The following is a 19,762-nucleotide window of genomic DNA, read 5'->3' as shown; positions in this document are numbered from 1 at the left end:
CTCTGGGAGCTGTAGTCCCGCGGCCGGCACGGGGCGGAGCCGCGGCCGGGCGCGCAGGCGCGGCGGGGCGAGGCCGGCGGGGTGTGCGCGGGGCGGTCGCGGGAAGCGGACGGTGCCGGGGGCCGCTGCGATGCTGTTCTGCCGCTGCCCGTCCGCCGGCCGAGGTAACGCGCCGGGGCCGGCTGGAGGGCCCGGGCCCGGGGCCTCGGCTCGGGCTGGGTTGGGCTGGGCTGCGGCGGCGGCCGCTCGGCGCGGCGGGTGGGGCCGGCGGCTGGCGCGGCGCCGAGGCGGAGCAAAGGTCGCGGCTGGGTCGCGCCGGTGTCCGGGCGGGCGCGGGGCCGGAGCGGGGCCGGCGGGCGGGGACCCCGCGGCTCCCCCTGCCCGCGGCCTCTGTGCGCCCGAGGGCGGGAGGACAGCGCTGTGCGTGAGCGCTGCCCGCGGCCCGGCTCTGTGATATTGACCTGGGTTATTCACCTGCAGCCGGGCGCCTAAAAAGATGGGCGGGATTTTTGAGCGAGGCTAGGTGTCACCTCCTTTAGAGGGGGAAATAAAGTAGCGGAATGAGTGTCCTTCTTGGGAAGTAGTTGTGGAGACAGCATCCCGACAGCTGCTGCTGAGGAGCTGCCGCAAAGTTTCTCCTTGGGGATTGCCAGGCTCGTGCAGGCGTTTCCCATCGCTTTCCGAGTCCCTGAGCTCTCCATAGCGTCGTGGCCCAGGCTCTGTGCGCTCACTGGGCAAGAATCTGCCCGTCCAGCGTTTCCACCCACCTCTGTTATTATCAGAGGTGTTCAGAGCAGAGTTTCATTTCTTTTGCATGTGTGCAAATTAATTGATTTTTTTTTATACGCAGTGTGATTCTTAGTACCATCACTTATGGTCAAATAAAAAAAAATCCTGAAAGTTAAGTTAAAGTTTCATTTTTTAATATATTTATTTATTTATTTATATATATATATATATATATATAATATATTAAAATATATATATATAAAACCTTTACCTGGTTGCAGGTAAAAGATAACTAAGAATCGTGGGGTGGTATGATAGATAATAACTTTTATGTTATGTTGGTTAGGTACAGAATTCCTGTTAAGGAACCAACACGGATAATACTTGCTACCTGGCATATAGAGACCTCTGTCCTAATTGTCACCAGGCAGGGTTATTACACAGGATGCTTGTGCTGGCCTTTTTCAAGGGTAGCCATTCTCAACTAAACATTTCAGTCATAGCATGCTGGTGATTTTACTTATGTAGTTTTACAGAAATATTCCACTTTAAATATGGTATTATTCTTCTTTATCCCTGAAAATAGAGAATTTTTTTAAGGAAAGAAAATTATTAGTCAAGGTGCATTAGTTCACAGACCTTTTAACCATAACTAGTTTTCATACTAACTGTTCTAGAGTTTTTTATTACAAAGCACACACATTTATTATCTGTTTCTAAAAGAGGGAAACTATGACATGTAATAGCCCTCTGAAAAGTGTCCTGGCTTGATAATTTGAAACTTTATTTTCCGTCATTTGCTACACAGAAATTCTAATTTGTTTTCACAACAGTTACTCTATCTGCAGCAAAGGTAATGGTTACCTGTATCTACTGTTCCTAGCTTTGGCTAAGCACACTTGGGTTCAGGTCTGTGCTTTTACTGCCAACCATGGCATTTACTTCAGGTGAAGTGCCTTGTGTTAGTAGCCCAAGCTGTGTGTCTCAACATGTGTTGAGATGTCAGAGCTAAACTTGCATGTCCTGTTTCTGCCATTGTTTGGTCACTTTTAATGCAGTTTGAAATAAACCTTTTGAATTTCAAAATTAAATCAGAACTTAAAATGTGTTTGACACCTGTGTATATTATCCTATGTCAGCTGTGCATGGCTGGCCTGAGTACTGAGTAAAGAATGCTTAAAGGGGAAGCTGCTTTTTTTTTTCCCCTTGATAAAAAATTACACAGCATCCTCCTTACTTGAAAATTTAAAAATCTGTGTTTATGGTTCCTCATCTTCACATCACCTGGTAGCCTTTGGGAGGGGAAAGCTGTCATATTTGTTGTGCTACTTGCATCTCTGAAATTTTGAAAAGTTTGGAAAGCTTCTGATTTGACAAAGTTGTTTCTGGTTTTTGCAGCACGTCAGTGCTTTCATGCTCTGAAGTTGATAAAGAAAGATTGCCTTCTCTCGCTGCGCGTCTCACGATGTGCCTCCACTGCCTCTGTGCCTCGCATAACTACGCACTACACCATTCATCCTCGGGACAAAGACAAACGATGGGAAGGTAAAACACTGCATTCTTTAAACACTGCTTTATTATTATTATCATTATTATTATGATTGTCATTGCTGAGTCTTAAAGACACTAAAATGTGTTGCTGGTTTTTTCTCTTTATGGAAATTCTCGATGCTTAAATACAGTACTAATATTTCAAATGAAATTTTTGCTTGCCATGTCACAATGAGTGTCTTTAATGCTATAATATAATATCAGAAGAAACTTTGTGCTTGTTTTCATAAAGAAAATATACAAGCAGCTTTTGGTTTAGGGATTATCACAACAAGATTTAGTTCTGTTCAGTATGTATCTGCTTGGTTTTTTTCAGTTGTTCTTACCGTGAGGGTTTGGGTTTAGTGAGAGAGAGGTTGGAAGAAACTGGGGATTGGCTTATGTTACTATCATTTTTTTCTATTGAAGGTGTAAACATGGAAAGATTTGCGGAGGAAGCTGATGTTGTCATTGTTGGAGCAGGCCCTGCAGGCCTTTCTGCAGCCATTCGACTCAAGCAGTTGGCTGCTGAGCACAGCAAAGAAGTGCGTGTTTGTCTGGTGGAAAAGGCTTCTCAGATTGGTGCACATACGTTGTCTGGTGCTTGTGTTGAGCCAAGGTCCTTAGAAGAGCTCTTTCCAGACTGGAAAGAGCGAGGGGTATGTATGAGCATGTAAACACTGAAGTTCATTACCAGATTGTAATGAACTTCATATCTGACTCATTCTGGTTTGAGTTAGTACCTGGTACCATTAGTAATAAGTACCATTTTAAAATACATTGTTGGAACAAAACAAAAATTGGTACCTTCTTTTTAGTCTGTTTCCTGTAGTTCAACAATGCTGAATGTTTTCTGTCTACACAGATATGTTGTGGCCCTTGCTCTTTTCTGTAGTAGTCCTACTGCATATACACAATTTGTCTGGTGCAGCTTGCACTTGCAGCCTTTGTGCAAAGTCCAGCTCCTGTGTACAAGCAGGAAGATGTTTGGTCCTTAGCAATGACAGATGTGCTGGATCTGTACAATAGCTCTTCCTGGAGATGACTGATACTGACTTCTGTGCTGACACTGTGGTGTAACAAAGGCCTAAGATGATTTTAGGAGAGAAATCCCAGAACAGCCATCCAACTTGCAGCCAGCTGCCTGCTATCACCTGAGAGCTGCAAGAAGTCAGCTGTCAATGCTTTGGTTTGCCTTATGGTGATAAATCTGCAAGTTGGGCTGCCTTCTTTAAAAAGGTCTAGAATATTGATGAAGAACAGGCCTGTGTCCAATAGATGTTATTTGCAAAGCCGTATTTTTTTTTTACCTCAGTAGTTGTGTTGATTCTTGCCTGATGACTGCCTTGTGAAGTACTTTATCTTCTCTCTTGTGACACCTTCCTATAGAAGTGCTATACTAAACCTGTACTTGACTGCCAGTTTGATTGTTTGATTTTGTTGTTTCTGTTGGATTGGCTGAGAAAACATAACTCTCTATTCTTCTATTTTATATTTTGTAGGCTCCACTTAATACTCCTGTAACTGAAGACAAGTTTGGAATTTTAACAGAGACATCAAGAATTCCAGTGCCAATTCTTCCAGGTAAAGTTTAGTGAGGGAGAAGAGAGTCAGCTTCCTCTGTGTCTTTTAGAACTTCTCCATGAATCAAAAGAAGTTTGATTCAGTGTAGTGCAGCAAGTGTATGTAGACTATAATAGGTTACAGTGATACAGTCTGTGTAGGTAATGGCTCTGATAACACATGAGATTAGCTTGAAGGTAGTAGCTGTAGATGTGACATCTGCTGTTTGCAGCTTTGGTTGTTTTGCTTAGTGTCCGATGTGTTATATGTGTGTGTGTCTTTTTTTGCCTAGGGCTTCCGATGGTGAATCATGGAAATTACATAGTACGTCTGGGCCACCTTGTGAGCTGGCTAGGTGAACAAGCAGAAGCTTTAGGTGTTGAGATATATCCAGGCTATGCAGCAGCTGAGGTACTAATGACATCAGTGTGTGTTTATGAAGAGTGGCTTTGGAACCCCCCTCAGTGCAGTCATGATCATTTGTACATGTGCAACATTCCTTTTAACTGATACCTATTGTGAAAACTGTGTTTCTCTGTCTCAGTTCCCTGGCTCAGATCCAGCAAAGTGCAAGTGGATCATACAGTACATGAATAAATACATAATCTTCATGTTTGACCATTTAATTCATAGTGCTTAGAAGTTCTGCTTTAGAACTTTTAATTAATAAATTCAAAGTACACTTTCATTACAATGCTTTGTGTTTGTTTGTTTAAATATTTCCAAAGGTACTTTTTCATGAAGACGGTAGCGTGAAAGGGATAGCAACTAATGATGTAGGCATTCAGAAGGATGGAGCACCTAAAGTAAGTATCTATCCTCCCCATAACTAGGGGTCTAATAATGGAAATTGTGATACATCTGCTTCTACTGCCATCAGTAGTTGTGCTGCAGCATAAGAAAAGTTGTAAAATTCAGTACCTGTCTTCCCTCTCTATTTAATTGAATTGATTGCCTGTGAAAGTTCCCATCTCAGAACACTGTAAAATTCTTCTGAGATTAGTAGAAAAAGCCTTTTCATAAAAGTTGTCTTGAAGAAGATTATGTAAGGGTGTTTTGGCATATGTGAAATCTGGAAACAACGGGAAGAACACCTGGAAAAAAGGTCCAAAGGTGAAATAGAAAGCTTTAGTCCATCTGGTAACTAGCAACATGTAGGAGAGTGTGCTTCTGGCTGGTTTGGTTTCCTTGATATTTACAGCTGCAGTTGCGCTTGCTGACAGTCTGTCTACCTTGTTGGGGCAAGTTACACACTGAGTCTTTATACCTTTATGCTGGTTGGTCATGTTTCTACATCCAAAAGAATGCAGTAATCTGCCCTAAGTGTCAGACTTGGATTTTTGTTGTATTCAGTGGAATCCAGAAGCTGCCCTAAGTGTGCTATTTCCCTGTAAAATATGTTGGGAGAATGTGGCACGTCAGAGTTACTTGTTGGAGCAACTTTCACACGGAATTATTTGATTACATAAATAAGGAGTACAAGTGTTTTCTTAACATTTACTTGCCTTTTTTATAAAGTTTTATTCTAGTTTCCTAGAGTTGCAAAGAGGTATTCACTTTCACATAAAGTGTGGGCTGTTTTTCCCCATTTAAGGCAGGGAGTGAGAAGAAAAGATTCTTTCTTGTTTTGAGAGAATATAGCCAGTGGAGGAGTAGTGTATTTTTCCAGTGTATTATTGTGTATCTGCTGTAGGGGACAGACATGCTCTCATTTTCCAGTGCATGCTTTGTCCAGAAGGTGGCACAAGTAACGTGTGCAGTTTCATAGGGAGTTTGGGTTTGTTTTAAGATGGGAAGGAACAATTTTAGGTGTATTTCTTAACATCCTCAAAACACAGATTCATATTTTCCCCCATTTGTTCTGGGAGAATGTGTCTTTTCTTTCATGTGCATAATGAGTGTGCTCTACTGCAGCTTTTTTTACTGCACTGTCACTCAGTTCAAGTTTTTTAGCTGTCAGTTTTGTCAGTTGGTACTACCTCCAGTGCAAAAAGGCTCAGGTAAATAGGCAAAGTTTGTATAACCTCCAAGGCAAGAGTATCTTCAGTGTGTTTATACAGTGCCTAATCAGATAGACTGTGGTTAATGAATAGATTTTCCCCTTGCAGTCAGCACCAACCAAATAAAAAAGACTGTAGTAAAAAAAAAAAAACATTGTAGCAGGTTGCACATTGATTCTTGTGTAGATACTGGAAAAGGTTGTTAAATGTAAAATACAGCTCTGTCACATTACTGAAATGTTTCAAATTAATTAATTTCTAATATTTACAATGTGGAGTTGTAGTTAATTTGTTTTATATAAAGCTACTTGAAAGTGGACACTATATATTCAAGAGGTAACTCTTGTTTAGTATTTTGTAAAATGAATTCATGTTCACATTGACAATCAGAAATTCAAAGGGTACAAAAAATTTCACAAAATCCCCTGACTCCTGTTTAAATGTAATTCTCAACTAGAGGGAACATTTTCATTTGTGAGTTACAAACAGATTGCACCTGAGAGACAATTAAAAAGCAAAGCAGTAAGCTTCTTTTGAACCTATGCTGGCTTACCTTGAGATGGTTTGAGTACTGCTGGAGAGGTTCATCCAAAACCGTTTTCCTTGTCTTTTTCAACATCAAACTTTCTGACTGAAATCAAGGTTTTTTCATTATAAAAAAATTTTAAACATAATCTATATTCTTGTCCAGTGCACTCACACATGCAGGTGATGTACTCATACAGCACTATGCCAATTCCCCTTACCTGGCTCTCAATCCTTGTTGGAATTTTTAATTAGATTTTTTTTTATAGTTGTATTTTATTTAGTTTAATTTTATTGTATGTTTTAACATGCCAGATTGGAGTAACATCATTATTCTGAAGTAGTGGGTCCTTTTGGGAGCAGGGGTGATTCAGGTTTTTCAGATATGGTAGTTCTGTCTAGTCTATGTCATGTGTGTTGGGGCACACACACACAATTTTTTATTGTAATGTGACTTCATGAGCAAAAGTTAAAGTGTGATGTTACAGGTAAAGATTCTTTGTCTGTCAGAGTTCCTTTGCACCTTGTGAATGAGCAGATTTGATATAAGTACCCTCTGATCTGGAAAGATTCTCTTTTTCAGTGATGAATAGCAATTCACTGTGGGGCTGCTCTACTGGAATCCCCTTCCAGGACTTGCCTGGGGTGCGTCATGGTTAGGTGGAAAAGACAACTGAACTAGAGCTATAATTTGCAATGGTCTGTAGTGTCTGAGCTATGTTACCAAGCAGTGTAAAATCACTTTATTACTTTCCATTTTCTTGCTGTGAGTGTGGTGTGGCACAGATGTAACTGCTGATGAAATGCTGTACTTTTGCAGGCTACCTTTGAAAGAGGCTTGGAACTCCATGCTAAAGTCACAGTCTTTGCTGAAGGTTGTCATGGACATCTAGCCAAACAGCTGTACAAAAAATACAATCTAAGGGAGAATTGTCAACCCCAGAGCTATGGCATTGGATTGAAAGAGGTACCACTTGCATAATTTTAACAATTAAAGAAAATATCATAAGACTTTAAGGTAGATTCTGTTTGCTTTTTAGGTAATTTTTGTAAGACATAAGAATTAAAGAATTTGAGTTACACTTTGAGACTTCAGAATCTTTGCTGTTCTGAAGCTGATCAGAGCAGATGCTCCCTGAATATCAGGACTGTCCCACTTCAGCTGCTGCTTCTCTTGTATCTGTTATAACTAGAGGCCCCTGTGAATCTGCTCTGTAAACATTTTCAAATTACAGTCGTTTGTGGTACCTGTTTTCCATATATCTGCTAAACAAGGGAGGAATTTGTGCTGCCTAATTTTGTGGGGGCTTTAGTACATGAGGAAGGAAGAAAATGCTTTCTGTATGTTAGTGAAAGGGGGAAGAGGAGAGCTGTTTCAGATGATGAATCGTGGTCTCAGGCTCATCCAGAAGGTGCTTCATTCTTTAAAAAAAAACTCCCTTCATTGGGTGTATAAAATTGGGATAGGAATGAAGTTTCCTTTTTAAAATAGTCTATACTCAGGAAATATCACTCATGAAAAAGAGCTGTATTGTTTTAGAATATGTTCAGAGTTTTGACTATAACAGAATTACTTCAGTATGTGCTTACAGCTACAGAATATTTGTTAACTGATTAGTTTACACTCTGTAGAGAATAACCATTCTGTAAATATGACATAATCTTAGTTACAGTGTCTAATACTGAGACTGTCATCAAAGAATTGTTTTCCTGTAGAGTTCCCTTACTTCCAGATGAGGCTGTCTGCTTTAGCAAATAGTGCAGTCCAACAGGAGTGGATCTGAAGTAGCTAGTGCTGATGAGCTGTGATCCGTACTATACACGCCTCAGGTTTATTTTTATTTTGGACTAGCTGTGATCTAGTCCCGTGGACTGAGTGCCCTTTCATGACTGGAATGTTTTAGATGGACTTGTAGGACCCTGTCTTTTAGTTTCACATTGAAGGAATCCATGGCTGCTTCCATGGCTGCTGTATGATATGAGTCAAAACACAGTAAGTGGGAGGAATCAGAAGTTCCGCTCAAAAATGTGCTCTTTAATCTAAACTGGAATTATTGTACATTATTGTAGATGTGCCCTCAATGCTTGAACTGATCTGTGGTGCTCAACTGCCCTCCTGTCATTAGACTGTGCCTGGCATATACCTCCATGGTTTTGTGAAATGAGCAGAAAATGGACTCAATCCTGAAAACATGAAAATGCATCTCTGAGTTCACCATGGGTCAGTGGAGCACTGAAAACATGTAGGAGACAGCAGAGATGGGACAATTTGTTTGACAGGAAATATTTAGATCAACTCAGGCATATTGCTTTGTCCTGACCTTGAAAAACTCACAAGATAATTCATAGAATCATATGAAAAAATAATACTTTCAAAGAAAAAAGTCAACATAAGCATTGCATTCTGTGGCAGAAGTATCTGTCAAAGTGACTAATATTAGGAATCTTGTGGTTGAATTAAAATTTTGGGTGTAGTACTGGAGTCTCAGTCACATTTTCTGATACACAGCATTTTAAGAGAGGTATTAGGAAAACCTTAAATGATAATCCAAAAAACTGTATTGAACAGTTGGTATTTTGCTGTATGAATATTTGCATTGCTCATAGAAGTAAATTAAGTTTCTCCTATATGTAATTGTGTGTTTTAATATATTATTGAAAGGCCATTAGTTTGCAATCTGAAGTAATTTTTTGGTCATCCTCATTTCAGTTATGGACTATTGATAAATCGAAATGGAAACCAGGAAGAGTGGAACATACTGTAGGCTGGCCATTAGACAGACATACATATGGAGGGTCCTTTCTTTATCACTTAAATGAGCGTGAGCCTTTAGTTGCTCTTGGATTTGTGGTAAGTGAAGTTAGTTTTTTCATTCTTACATGTTGTTTGATCTTCATTTCATGCATTTTCTTTTCTCTGTTTTAATGAGAAAATGTAAATACAAGAATAGGAACAGATGAAATTTAATCCTTTCTCAATCTTAAGTGTACTTATGCCCATACTAGGGAAAGTTAATTTGTCACATTAATCTGTCTTTAATCCAGTGTCTTTTATTCAGACCAACTAGAAAACTTATTCATAATTTCTTTGCAAATCAAGCAAATTTTGGTAATGGCAAAACCAAATGACTAATCAAAACTGTGCTCAAAAGATTCTTGTAAGTTAGGAAATCTAAATCACATGCACTTTGTACAGTTCCATTTCCTAATTCATGTGTCAATCTTGTGTGTAACGCCACTTTTTGGGAGAAGTGTCTAAAGTGGAAGCACTGCAATGCTACTAGGAATGTCCCTTTAATTTCTGAGCTCTTCACTTTGTTTTTGGTATTTTCCACCCTGTTGGCGTTGCCCTCTTTAGCAACTGCCTTTCTGAATTGGGCAGGCAGCTTCTTCCTGCTTATTGCCACTACATCAGAAGCTGTGAGATCTCTAGAGATAGTCTGGTGTCATTCTGGCAGCCACGTGATGTGAGGAGCAAGGATTGGAAATGTTCTCTCTCACCTACAGTCCAAAATGAAAAATTCACTATTTACCCTGTGCACGTGCTTCAACATAGATGTTGTAAGAGTCAAGCATACAAATTGGACTTTCAGCAGCATGGGACTGAGCTGACACTTCCGTGTCCTAGATTTCAGAAGGATTATAGAGTGTGTGGAAAAATTCTATTTGTGTCTGTTTTGTAAGAAGCATTGAAAAAAAACTCATTAACTTTCTCAGACACACATACTTGTCCTGTACAGATTTCCAGTATTGGAATTAATAAGTACATACAGTAGATACTCAATTTCTGTTTGATTTTAGAGGGGGTGAGAGCTCTGATTCTTGCAGAGAATGGTAGGCAATCAGTAACGTTCATATGCTCTCCAGAGAGGAAAAAATCAACTTCCCTGTGGACACACAATCACTTTTTTTCTTTGAACTTTATTTCAGTCTGAGAGGATTCTTGTAGTAGGGTTATTTTACCCTTATTTTGGAACTTGTTCATTAATTTTGTCTTGTCAGCAACGCAGATGCAAGCACTGCTCTAAAAGCAGTGAGCTGCCACAGATACCAAAGTCTTGATTGCTGCTGACTCATGATGTATTTTGTTACGTATCTCCAATAAAGCTCACAGGAACCAGAAATAATCCCTTTCTCAAAAGAGAAAAATTCAGCAAGTTAATTATTTTTAAGAGTATCTTAAAGATGGGAAATGCAGAGTATATATTTGGTCAAATTCTCAAATGTATAAGAATCCTGGGCATCCAGCCCACTAGCAATCTGTTTTACCCCATTTTCTGCTTTCATCATTGCTCTCCTGTGCTTTATTACAATGGCTCACCTAATTGGAAATTATAACTGACTACTAAACAATTTGAAGAACTGTTTAAAGTATGAGAGCACAAGGACATAACAATCAAAAATTAATTGTTTACCTCTTTTTCCAGCTTTTTTGGGCCAGAGGTATGAAATGCAAATTTAAAACAAGTTTTGCTGCTTATCCCACCCATTAAATCATGCTTAATTTAATCCTTTTATACCAAAGACAGCTGAAAGGAGGTTACAATGCAATTAAATATTTTCCATAGTTCATGTGGGGACAAGAGCAGACCTGTAGCAGCAAATTTTCAGATTTGCTCCTGCTATACCATTAATAAAATATATTTTTGGCAGTAGTTTAAGTAGAAAGACCTGAGGATGCTTTAATATAAAATAGATTTAAAGACTTGATGTGGTAATATGCAATTGCTTTGATTTGAAATTTTTGTTGATATTTCATACCTTATTTTATTGATGTGCACTTTTTTCTTTTTTTAAGGTTGGTTTAGATTATCAAAATCCCTATTTGAATCCATTTAGAGAATTTCAGAGGTGGAAGCATCATCCTAGTGTACAGCCTACTTTGGAGGGTGGAACAAGGATTGCTTATGGTGCCAGAGCTTTAAATGAAGGTGGTATCCAGGTAATTTTTTTTCACAAAGTTTTTATTTTTGAGTTCTCTATAGCCATATATTTAGTGCAGTAGATTTGGGTTGCATGCTATACCAAATGTTTTGCTGGACAGAAAAAAGTTCTTGTCTTGCTGGGTACTGGCTGCTGAAATTTGCTAGTCTTAGGCTCTATCTTACTGAAAATCTTCTGACATACTCACTTTACTTTCTAAATGAAATACAGAATCATAGAAACATTTAGATTGGAAAAGACTATTTACATCAGTCCAATAACTAGTCCACCACTGCCCAGTCCACCACTAAACCATGTCCCTAAGTGCCACATCTTTATGTCTTATCCAGGCATGGCAACTCCACCACTTCTCTGGGCAGCTTGTGCAAGTGCTTGACAACCCTTCCTGTGAAGATATTTTTCCTAATATCCAATCTAAACCTCCTCTGGTTTAGGCACAACTTGAGCCCCTTTCCTCTCTTCCTGCCACTTGTGAGGAGAGACTGACCCTCACCTCAGTGCACCCTCCTTTCAGTTGGTTGTAGAGAACAGTAAGGTCCCCCTGAGCCTCCTTTTCTCCAGGTTAAACACCCCCAGCTCCCTCAGCTGCTCCTCATAAGACCTGAGCTCCAGGCCCTTCGTAAATTCCGTTGCTCTTCCCTAGATACACTCCAGCATTTCAATGTCTTGTGAGGGGCCCAAAACTGGGCAAAGGATTCAAGATTCAGCATCACCAGTGCTGACGACAGGGGAATAATCACTGCCCTGGTCCTGCTGGCCACACTATTTGTGATCCAAGCTAGGATGCCATTGGCCTTCTTGGCCACCTGGGCATATGCTGGCTCATGTTCAGCTGGCAGGACTCCCCATGTCCTTTTTGCTTGGCAGTTTTCCAGTCACTCTTCCTCCAGCCTAAGGCACTGCATGGAGCTGTTGTAACCCAAGGACAGGACACAGCAGTTTGCCTTACTGGACGTCAGTATAATCAGCCTTGGTCCATAGATCCATCCTGTCCAGATCCCTCTGCAGATGATCAGCATTCCTATCCATCTTAGTGCTGCCTGCAGACTGACAGAGGATTCACTCAATCCCCTTGTCCAGGTCATTGATAAAGATATTAACCAGGTCTGGCCCCAGTTCTGAGCCCTGCAGAATCCCACTAGTGACTGGCTGCCAACTGGATGTAACTCCACTCATCAACATTCTCTGAGCCCAGATATTCAGAGTTTTTACCCAGCAGAGTGTTTGTCCAAGCTGTGAGCAGCCAGTGAAGTGGAATTTATATTGCAGTCAAGAATGTTCAGCAGCAGAGATGCCACAGACAATCTTTTGTTTTGCCTGGAATCTTGGGGAAGACAGGGTAATACCGCTGATCTGTTCTTTTGAGGTTTTCCAAATTGCTTATTTATCCCAGCAAAAAAACTCCTTTTCAGTGCTTAAGCCTTAAGTCACTGATGGTGCTGAAACTGTAAAGTAGTTTGGCAGGTAAACCTTTACCTCTTCAAAAATGAATACCTTGAGTTTCTTTTGTGCACAACTTTGAATTTCTGCTTTCTTGGGAGGTGGAATACTTTGTTTATTTTGTTAACTTAAGTAGTGCAAAAGGTAAAATTTTGAATATGTATTCATATATGTATTCAAGGCTTTCTGATGAATACATTTCCCTTTAAATACCGACCTTTCTGACTAAGATCAGTTGAAAGGGCTGGAAAAGCTTGTAAAAATGTTCTGGAGTTTATATTTAACAGTTTTAAAGTACATTCAACCTGTTAGCTTCTCATCTTGAAACACAGGGTGTGGCAGTATGTTCTGTACTCCCAGATCCATCTTCCAGATGCTCCTTTCAGTTTGGACCTTAAAACTGGTCTGAGTGTCCATGATCTGCAGCCTGTATGTGGGGTCATGCCACTCTGCTCTCTGACTACTTTGCCTTTCCTTTTTGAACTTCTTGGTATAAACGTGGCTTCACGAGGTTCTTGCAATACGAGCAGAATTTCATCACAGCTTCACTCTTGTCACAGTCATGTGGAGTTAGGCTTTGACCCCAGTGTGCATTCCTGGCAGTGCGTCATGTGAGTTCAGGAAGCAGCATCTTGATTACACCCATACTGCTCATTTAATCCATCTGAGCGTTGATTTTGTCCACTCTGCAGTGGAAATATGTCATAACACATTGTAACACAGCTGTGTTCCTGGCTTATTTCAAAAACCATTGCCACTCCATTATTAGCACAGATACCATGAAAAATACCAAGATGCTTTAATCTAGACTTTTATGCAAGAGGGGCTTCTTTTTCCACCCTGTGCACTGGTTTCTCTGTCACACATAGTCATCGAATTTCTGGCTTTGGTGAAGTACCCAGATTGTGATTTTAGTTGCATCCTCCTTATACTCAAAACCTATAGCTGAAAGAATGCAGTATTTTTTTTAAGTCACTTCAAGACATTGCGCTAAGTTACACAGTAGAACTACAGATCTTGCACATCTCTGCCTCATCTTTGGACATCTTTGCTGAATTTAAACCAATATGTCCCTTACTTTCCATTGTTCCTAATATGTTTTGCTTTGTTGGTTTTATGGTGGTTTTTTTTAATTTCCTGTATATAGATTTGATTAGGTGATCATGAAGTCACTCTTCTAAAATACTTTTTTTAATACATGGCTTCAGTTAAAAAAGCTTTATTGATGATTCACTTAGGAAGAGTTTTAAGATTAGCTCTTCTTTTGCATGTGTTGCTTTGATTAATAACTGTAGCAGTCTGACTCATTTGTATCACTGTAGTCCAGGAATATTTTCTTATGTAAGTCATTCCGTAGCTCTAGTTTTTGATTTTGGTAACAGAATATCATCACATAGGTGTATAGAGTTACCATCAACTTCAGCTTTTTTGTTATACATAACCTAATGACTGTGATCTTCAATCTTTAGCACAGACTGAAGGGAGAGAGAAAGTGCACATGTTTTTTTAATGTATGTGGAAGGAAGGATGAGAGTTTAGTAACTTAATCTCTGTAGATACTATTTATTATATATATTAAAATTGCAAAACAAAGCACCTAAATTCCCATGCACCCTCTATTTTGTCTCTATTTTATCAAAAACTTTTGAAAGGTTTAAGAGTTTTGTGGAGAAAAAGGTGTTGCAGTTATTGAGCAGTGTATGCTATGAATATCAGGGGGAAAAACCTGACAACCCATTAAAGTGTCAAATATTAGACTCAACAGATTTTAAGCCCTGATCTGGAGCTAAGGGGAGGAAGAACATGAGGTTTCCTGTCTGCCAGCAGGAAAGACTCTGCAGGGAGCAGGTGTCTCCCTTTCTCTAAAGCAGTCTTGTTTTGTGTCTGTATCTCAGGGGTATGATGTGTTTCTTCCACTGACTGTGAAAGCAGGCACCAAGTGCCATAGTACTAATAATGAGAATTACTACCAAAGCTGCAGTATGTGCTACCTTTTGTGTTACATGACTCATCTTTAATCTCATTTGTTCTTTAGCAGTATGGTGGGCCATTGTGCATATTACGTGAAACAGTGTTTGCAGAAGAGAAGTACTTGATCACCATCTTTCTGTGCAATTCAGAGTCAGTCAAGAAGTCTTCCTATGCTTATGTCAGTGCTGCACCATTGAATCCTAATAGATAACATAGAATGGCTGTTTTCTGAGAAAAGAGAGAACATCCCACATACTTAATCCCTTTGAAATAGTGTTATGTAGCTGAACTTAAAACTTCTTTTCCCAGAAAAGTAAGTTGTAGTTGTGTTTTCAGCCTGAATTGTCTTTCCTATGAACCAAATCACTACGTCTCTGATTAAACAAATTGCACAAAACACAGAGGAAATGCTGTGTAATATAACTTTTTTTAGTGATTGCTATATGACTATACAAAAGCAGGCAGCCCTGGGTGACTAATAAAGAGGTAACAATTGAACAAGCAGAAGAAACAAAACTTTTGGTTTGGGTTATCTTGAATTCCAAGGGATAAATTTTTTTGACATTTTTCATTAAATTCAACTACTTGTTTAGCAAAATTAATTCTTTCAGACAGTTTTAATAAAAATCAGGATGCTAGATTAAGATGTGCTGCTGAGCATGAAAGACTTTTGGAGGAAGGGTATGTTCAAAACTTAACCTTCAGCAATTTGTGACTTAGGCTTTGATCAGAGCTTTCTGCTCGAAGTTCTGCAGTCAGTCTGCATTTTGAAGCTGTTCCCAGTGTAATGTCTTAATCACCTTGGTAGTTGAGGTATTTCCTAGTTAATATAGATGTAATGTAGTATATTAATACTATTGACCTGGTATTTGCAAATCATCTTGGCTGTGTTAGGTTTTTGAGTTGAGCATCCTCTGTGATATGCTTACAGAATGGGAGTAAGATGGTGATTTTGCACCAAAATATATTTGCTGGCTGTGAGCAACTTCTAAAATAAGGAGGAGGGGGGCAGGCATGATAGCATTGTGCAGTTTCACAGAGAAAGATTTGTGGAAAAAAGCACTGTGAAGTGAGATGAGTACAACTTACTGTGTGGAAATCAGGGAAAAAAATGAGAGTTTGGGTTTTTTGTTTTAAAAATTTCACTTGCGATTGAAGGAGGAAAACCATATCGGTGGGTGACACTACAGAGTTTTGCTGCAGATAAGGCAGCTGTAGAGAGGATATAAGGAAAATATCACTTTGATACTTAGCACAAGTAAAGTGTCTCTATTCCTATGTGCGTACTATGCTCAAATTCCATGAGTGAGTGGAGTTAACTGGTGTATGTTTAGAGAGTACACGTGCCAAGTCTGAAAATGGAAAGGACACTCAAGCCTTAGGCCCGTTTAATTTCAGAATGTTATTTTCACTTCAACAAACAAGAACAAAAAGAGACAAGAACAAAACCTTTCTTTCTCTTTTCCCTTCAGTCAATACCCAAACTCACCTTCCCAGGTGGATTATTAATTGGTTGCAGTCCTGGACTCTTGAATGTTCCCAAGATCAAAGGAACGCATACTGCAATGAAAAGTGGCATGTTGGCTTCAGAAGCCATTTTTAGTCGATTAATCAATGAAAATCTCCAATCAAAGACAATAGGTAAGATCATTTTACTTTGATTTGTAATTACCTTGTGTTCAATTAGACCCACCACCAACTAACAGCAGTAATTAATCAGGCTGAACGACTTAGTTGGAAATGTGAATAAATAATGAAATTAGTGTGTTTAAAATATATTTTATTGTTTATTTACTATTGATAATGTCAAATGATTTATGAAAGAAATTAATATTTGCTGTTATTCATAAGTATTGATCCTACTGCTAGAAGCTCTAATGACCATCTGAAAAAGGCTTCCTGTATAAGTAAACAAGAATAGTTTTGTTCCTACAAACACAATAAAAAGTAGTGCTTTATGATTCAGAAAGTGTTACTGAAAGCCTGCTGAAACAAGAAAAAAAAAAAAGGAATAGATGAAATGAAGCAAAACAGCATGAGATTTTTCAAATTTGCTCATACCGTTGTTAGGATCCTGGTTTTGTCCAGTCCTTTTTTCTGTCTTTTAATGTTTTAGCTGTCTCAGTTTAAGACTACATGTGTTTTATTCTATACATAACACAAGCACATTATAGTAATCACCTGGTCCTGACCACTTTGTGTAGTGCTTTGTTTAAGCTTAGTTGTCCCCTTAAATCTGTTAATGAATTCTTTAGGGGGTGAGAGAGAACTAGAATTTCAGTCACTCTGGAACTTAGACTATACCCAGGTGCCACATGATGATTGTTTTAGAAATCTTCTCTCTGTACTGGTGGATTGAGGCCTAATGAGCTCTCATTGAGCTAAAACACCATACACAGGCGTGCTGAACAACTAAGACTTCAGCTAGACATGCTAAAATGCTTAGAATCCATCTGAAGCTATAAACACTGTTGGTGGGTAGTGTGCCACTCCTGCTTGATTATGGACAGGTTTTAGATGCAGTCTTGTCAAGGCTGGACTACTACCGCCCACTTTCTTCTCTTTGCAGGGATAATGGGCTTTATGGGAAATATGGACTGAAGCATGATTTTGATATGTAGACAGGGCTTAAAAGTTATTATTTAGAACATTTATTCCTATACAGTAATAATGGAGAATGGTGAAGAGAAAGCTCTCAAATAATTTTCATTTGAAGAAACATTATTTTTACAGATAAGTACTTGACTTTAGCTACACTGTGATAGATGTATCAAGTGTGAAATGTCTAGTATTTGTAAAAATACAAAGAGTTTAAATCAAAAGTCTGCAGTCAAATACATCTCACAAATGTGCTGATTACAAAGGGAGAAATTATCTAGCATTGGCATTATCCATTGAGCCATAGCCATCGTTACTGAAATGGGACTTAGGTTGCAAAACTTCTTTGGAAAAAGCTTAGAACTTGACGTTAAAATTGCAAACCTGGCTTTGGATCACAGGTAGACTGGTCAGCGCTCAGATTCTGTGAGTCGCTGCTTTCCCACAGAGGTGCCAATGGAGCCACCTGTCTGATTATATTTTGCTGAGTTTTGAGGCAATTTAATGCTGCTTGTGGCTCATTTAATAGAGGCTACAAGGAAGCAGTACATGTCTGCCAACAAAACAGGTCCCTTGATTCAAGAGGCTGAAACACATTATTTAGTCTATTCTTAGCTTACTGTTCTGAAATTCTCATTTTGCTGATTTCATTGCTAGCAGTTGCCTTTATTCAGCATCTATTCTTTTATTTCAAGGATAGTCTTGATGTACTGTAGGTACCTAACAAGTAATGTACTGCCTTAGGACTTGATGTGCAAGAATATGAAGAGAACCTGAAGAAGTCCTGGGTCTGGAAAGAGCTGTATGCGGTGAGAAACATCCGACCATCCTGCCATAGCGTACTTGGTGTGTATGGAGGAATGATATATACAGGCATATTTTATTGGCTACTGAGAGGAATGGAACCATGGACATTAAAACATCCAGGTAATTTCATTATCTCCTGAAGAAGATTCTCAAATTATATGTCAGTCTTTTCTGGTCTTAGTTTCAGCTAGTGCACCTCTGGTCCAGTTGTGAGGCCTTAAAGTGTACAAAAGAAATGGATGATAAAGCATTGAGACAGACTGTCGTATCACCTACCACGCAATGTAAATTAAGACATTAAAACACTGCTTAGTATAACTTGGTATAGATATTTGTCTCATGAAAAAGGCTACCTTTTATTAAGTACTTCATTCTGATGACGAGGGAAGTTAAAACAGCGTAGTTAAAATTGTTCTTGAGTGACTGCAAGTTACAGTAATTCTATACTGAAATTTATTTAAAATGTATTTAGGACCAGATTTTGCTCAGCTCAAGCCAGCCAAAGACTGCACCCCTATTGAATACCCAAAGCCTGATGGAAAAATCAGTTTTGATCTCCTGTCATCTGTGGCTTTAAGTGGTACAAACCATGAACATGACCAGCCCGCTCATTTAACTCTCAAAGATGACAGCATCCCTGTGAGCAGGAATCTGGCTGTATTCGATGGACCAGAGCAAAGATTTTGTCCAGCAGGTAGGTAACAAAAATGTGTGTGTCAGCTGTTTCTGCAAGATGAAAGACTAAGTAGGAAGGATCCACCTGGCCTCCTACTCACTTCAAGCATTCTATCCCAATTTTCCTCCCAGAAGGGGGTTCAACTGAAGGTCTTAAAACATGTTAGCAGTACTTTTGTGATGAAATAACTGTTGAATGTGTTAGAAGGGAATTAGTAATATACTTCCCTTGTTACACTTGCTGATAAGTGGAGTATACAGGCAGGGGAAAGCTGTTCGGCAAAGTGATAGCTCCTTTCTTGTCTTTGCAGGAGTCTATGAGTATGTTCCTCTGGAAACGGGAGAAGGATCAAGGCTGCAGATAAATGCTCAGAACTGTGTCCACTGCAAAACATGTGATATTAAAGACCCAAGTCAGAATATTAACTGGGTGGTACCTGAAGGTGGAGGAGGACCAGCTTATAATGGAATGTAAACTAACAGGAGATCTATTCAGTGACTTGTGATCACCAACAAATATGTTGGAGTATTTTATGCTGCAGCATAATTAATGTACAGCACTGACTTGAATGTTAAAAAGAGTTTGAGACTAATGTGCCATTCTGAATTCTACATTTGACTGTTGCATTAAATAGAAAGTTGGTGCCTTCTGGTTAAACCCTAGCCTTATTTAAATAGCACTTCTTTACAGGAGCTGTATGGCAGGCAAAAGTTCTTATCAGGACTGACGAAGGAGCTTTGGATCTTGGATTTACTGCTGAAGTTCAGTGATAACAGCAGCCATATCCAGAATTGTGCATATAGTGGAATAATTTAGTACCCTCCTTTAAAGAAGTATTTTCTCTCTCGAGATGGAGCAATTTACATGTAATCATATCTGGCAGTCAGGGAAATAAATCAGTCTAGAAAATTGTCACTGCTTTAAAGTGTTACATTTTACATCGAATTTTCAGTTTGGGGCGGGTTTGGGTTTGTTTTTT

General features: G+C 39.2%; 1 protein-coding gene across 1 annotated transcript; it reads left to right on the top strand.

Annotated features, from left to right (window-relative positions):
• The first annotated feature begins 6 nt into the window (after positions 1–6).
• ETFDH (electron transfer flavoprotein dehydrogenase) lies at positions 7–19,698 on the top strand. Its single transcript, XM_038134750.1, has 13 exons — positions 7–164; positions 2,128–2,274; positions 2,689–2,918; positions 3,762–3,843; positions 4,115–4,233; positions 4,551–4,628; positions 7,168–7,314; positions 9,058–9,198; positions 11,146–11,289; positions 16,175–16,343; positions 18,045–18,227; positions 18,580–18,801; positions 19,094–19,698. The coding sequence occupies exons 1-13, from the start codon at positions 131–133 to the stop codon at positions 19,255–19,257; spliced, it is 1,860 nt and encodes a 619-aa protein (XP_037990678.1). The 5' UTR covers positions 7–130; the 3' UTR covers positions 19,258–19,698.
• Positions 19,699–19,762: the final 64 nt, after the last annotated feature.

This window comes from Motacilla alba, chromosome 4 (assembly GCF_015832195.1).
Source record: "Motacilla alba alba isolate MOTALB_02 chromosome 4, Motacilla_alba_V1.0_pri, whole genome shotgun sequence".
In the NCBI taxonomy this organism is placed as follows: domain Eukaryota; kingdom Metazoa; phylum Chordata; class Aves; order Passeriformes; family Motacillidae; genus Motacilla; species Motacilla alba.
Note: the sequence above shows the minus strand (reverse complement) of the source record. Positions and strands in the feature narration are given on the sequence as shown.

What these genes read in the sequence shown, in the direction of transcription:
- ETFDH (XM_038134750.1), top strand. Translation starts at nt 131, where the DNA reads ATGCTGTTCTGCCGCTGCCCGTCCGCCGGCCGAG. An exon ending in CTGCCCGTCCGCCGGCCGAG is followed by an intron (nt 165 to 2,127) that starts GTAACGCGCCGG and finishes TGGTTTTTGCAG; the next exon opens with CACGTCAGTGCTTTCATGCT. An exon ending in ATGGCATTGGATTGAAAGAG is followed by an intron (nt 7,315 to 9,057) that starts GTACCACTTGCA and finishes TCCTCATTTCAG; the next exon opens with TTATGGACTATTGATAAATC.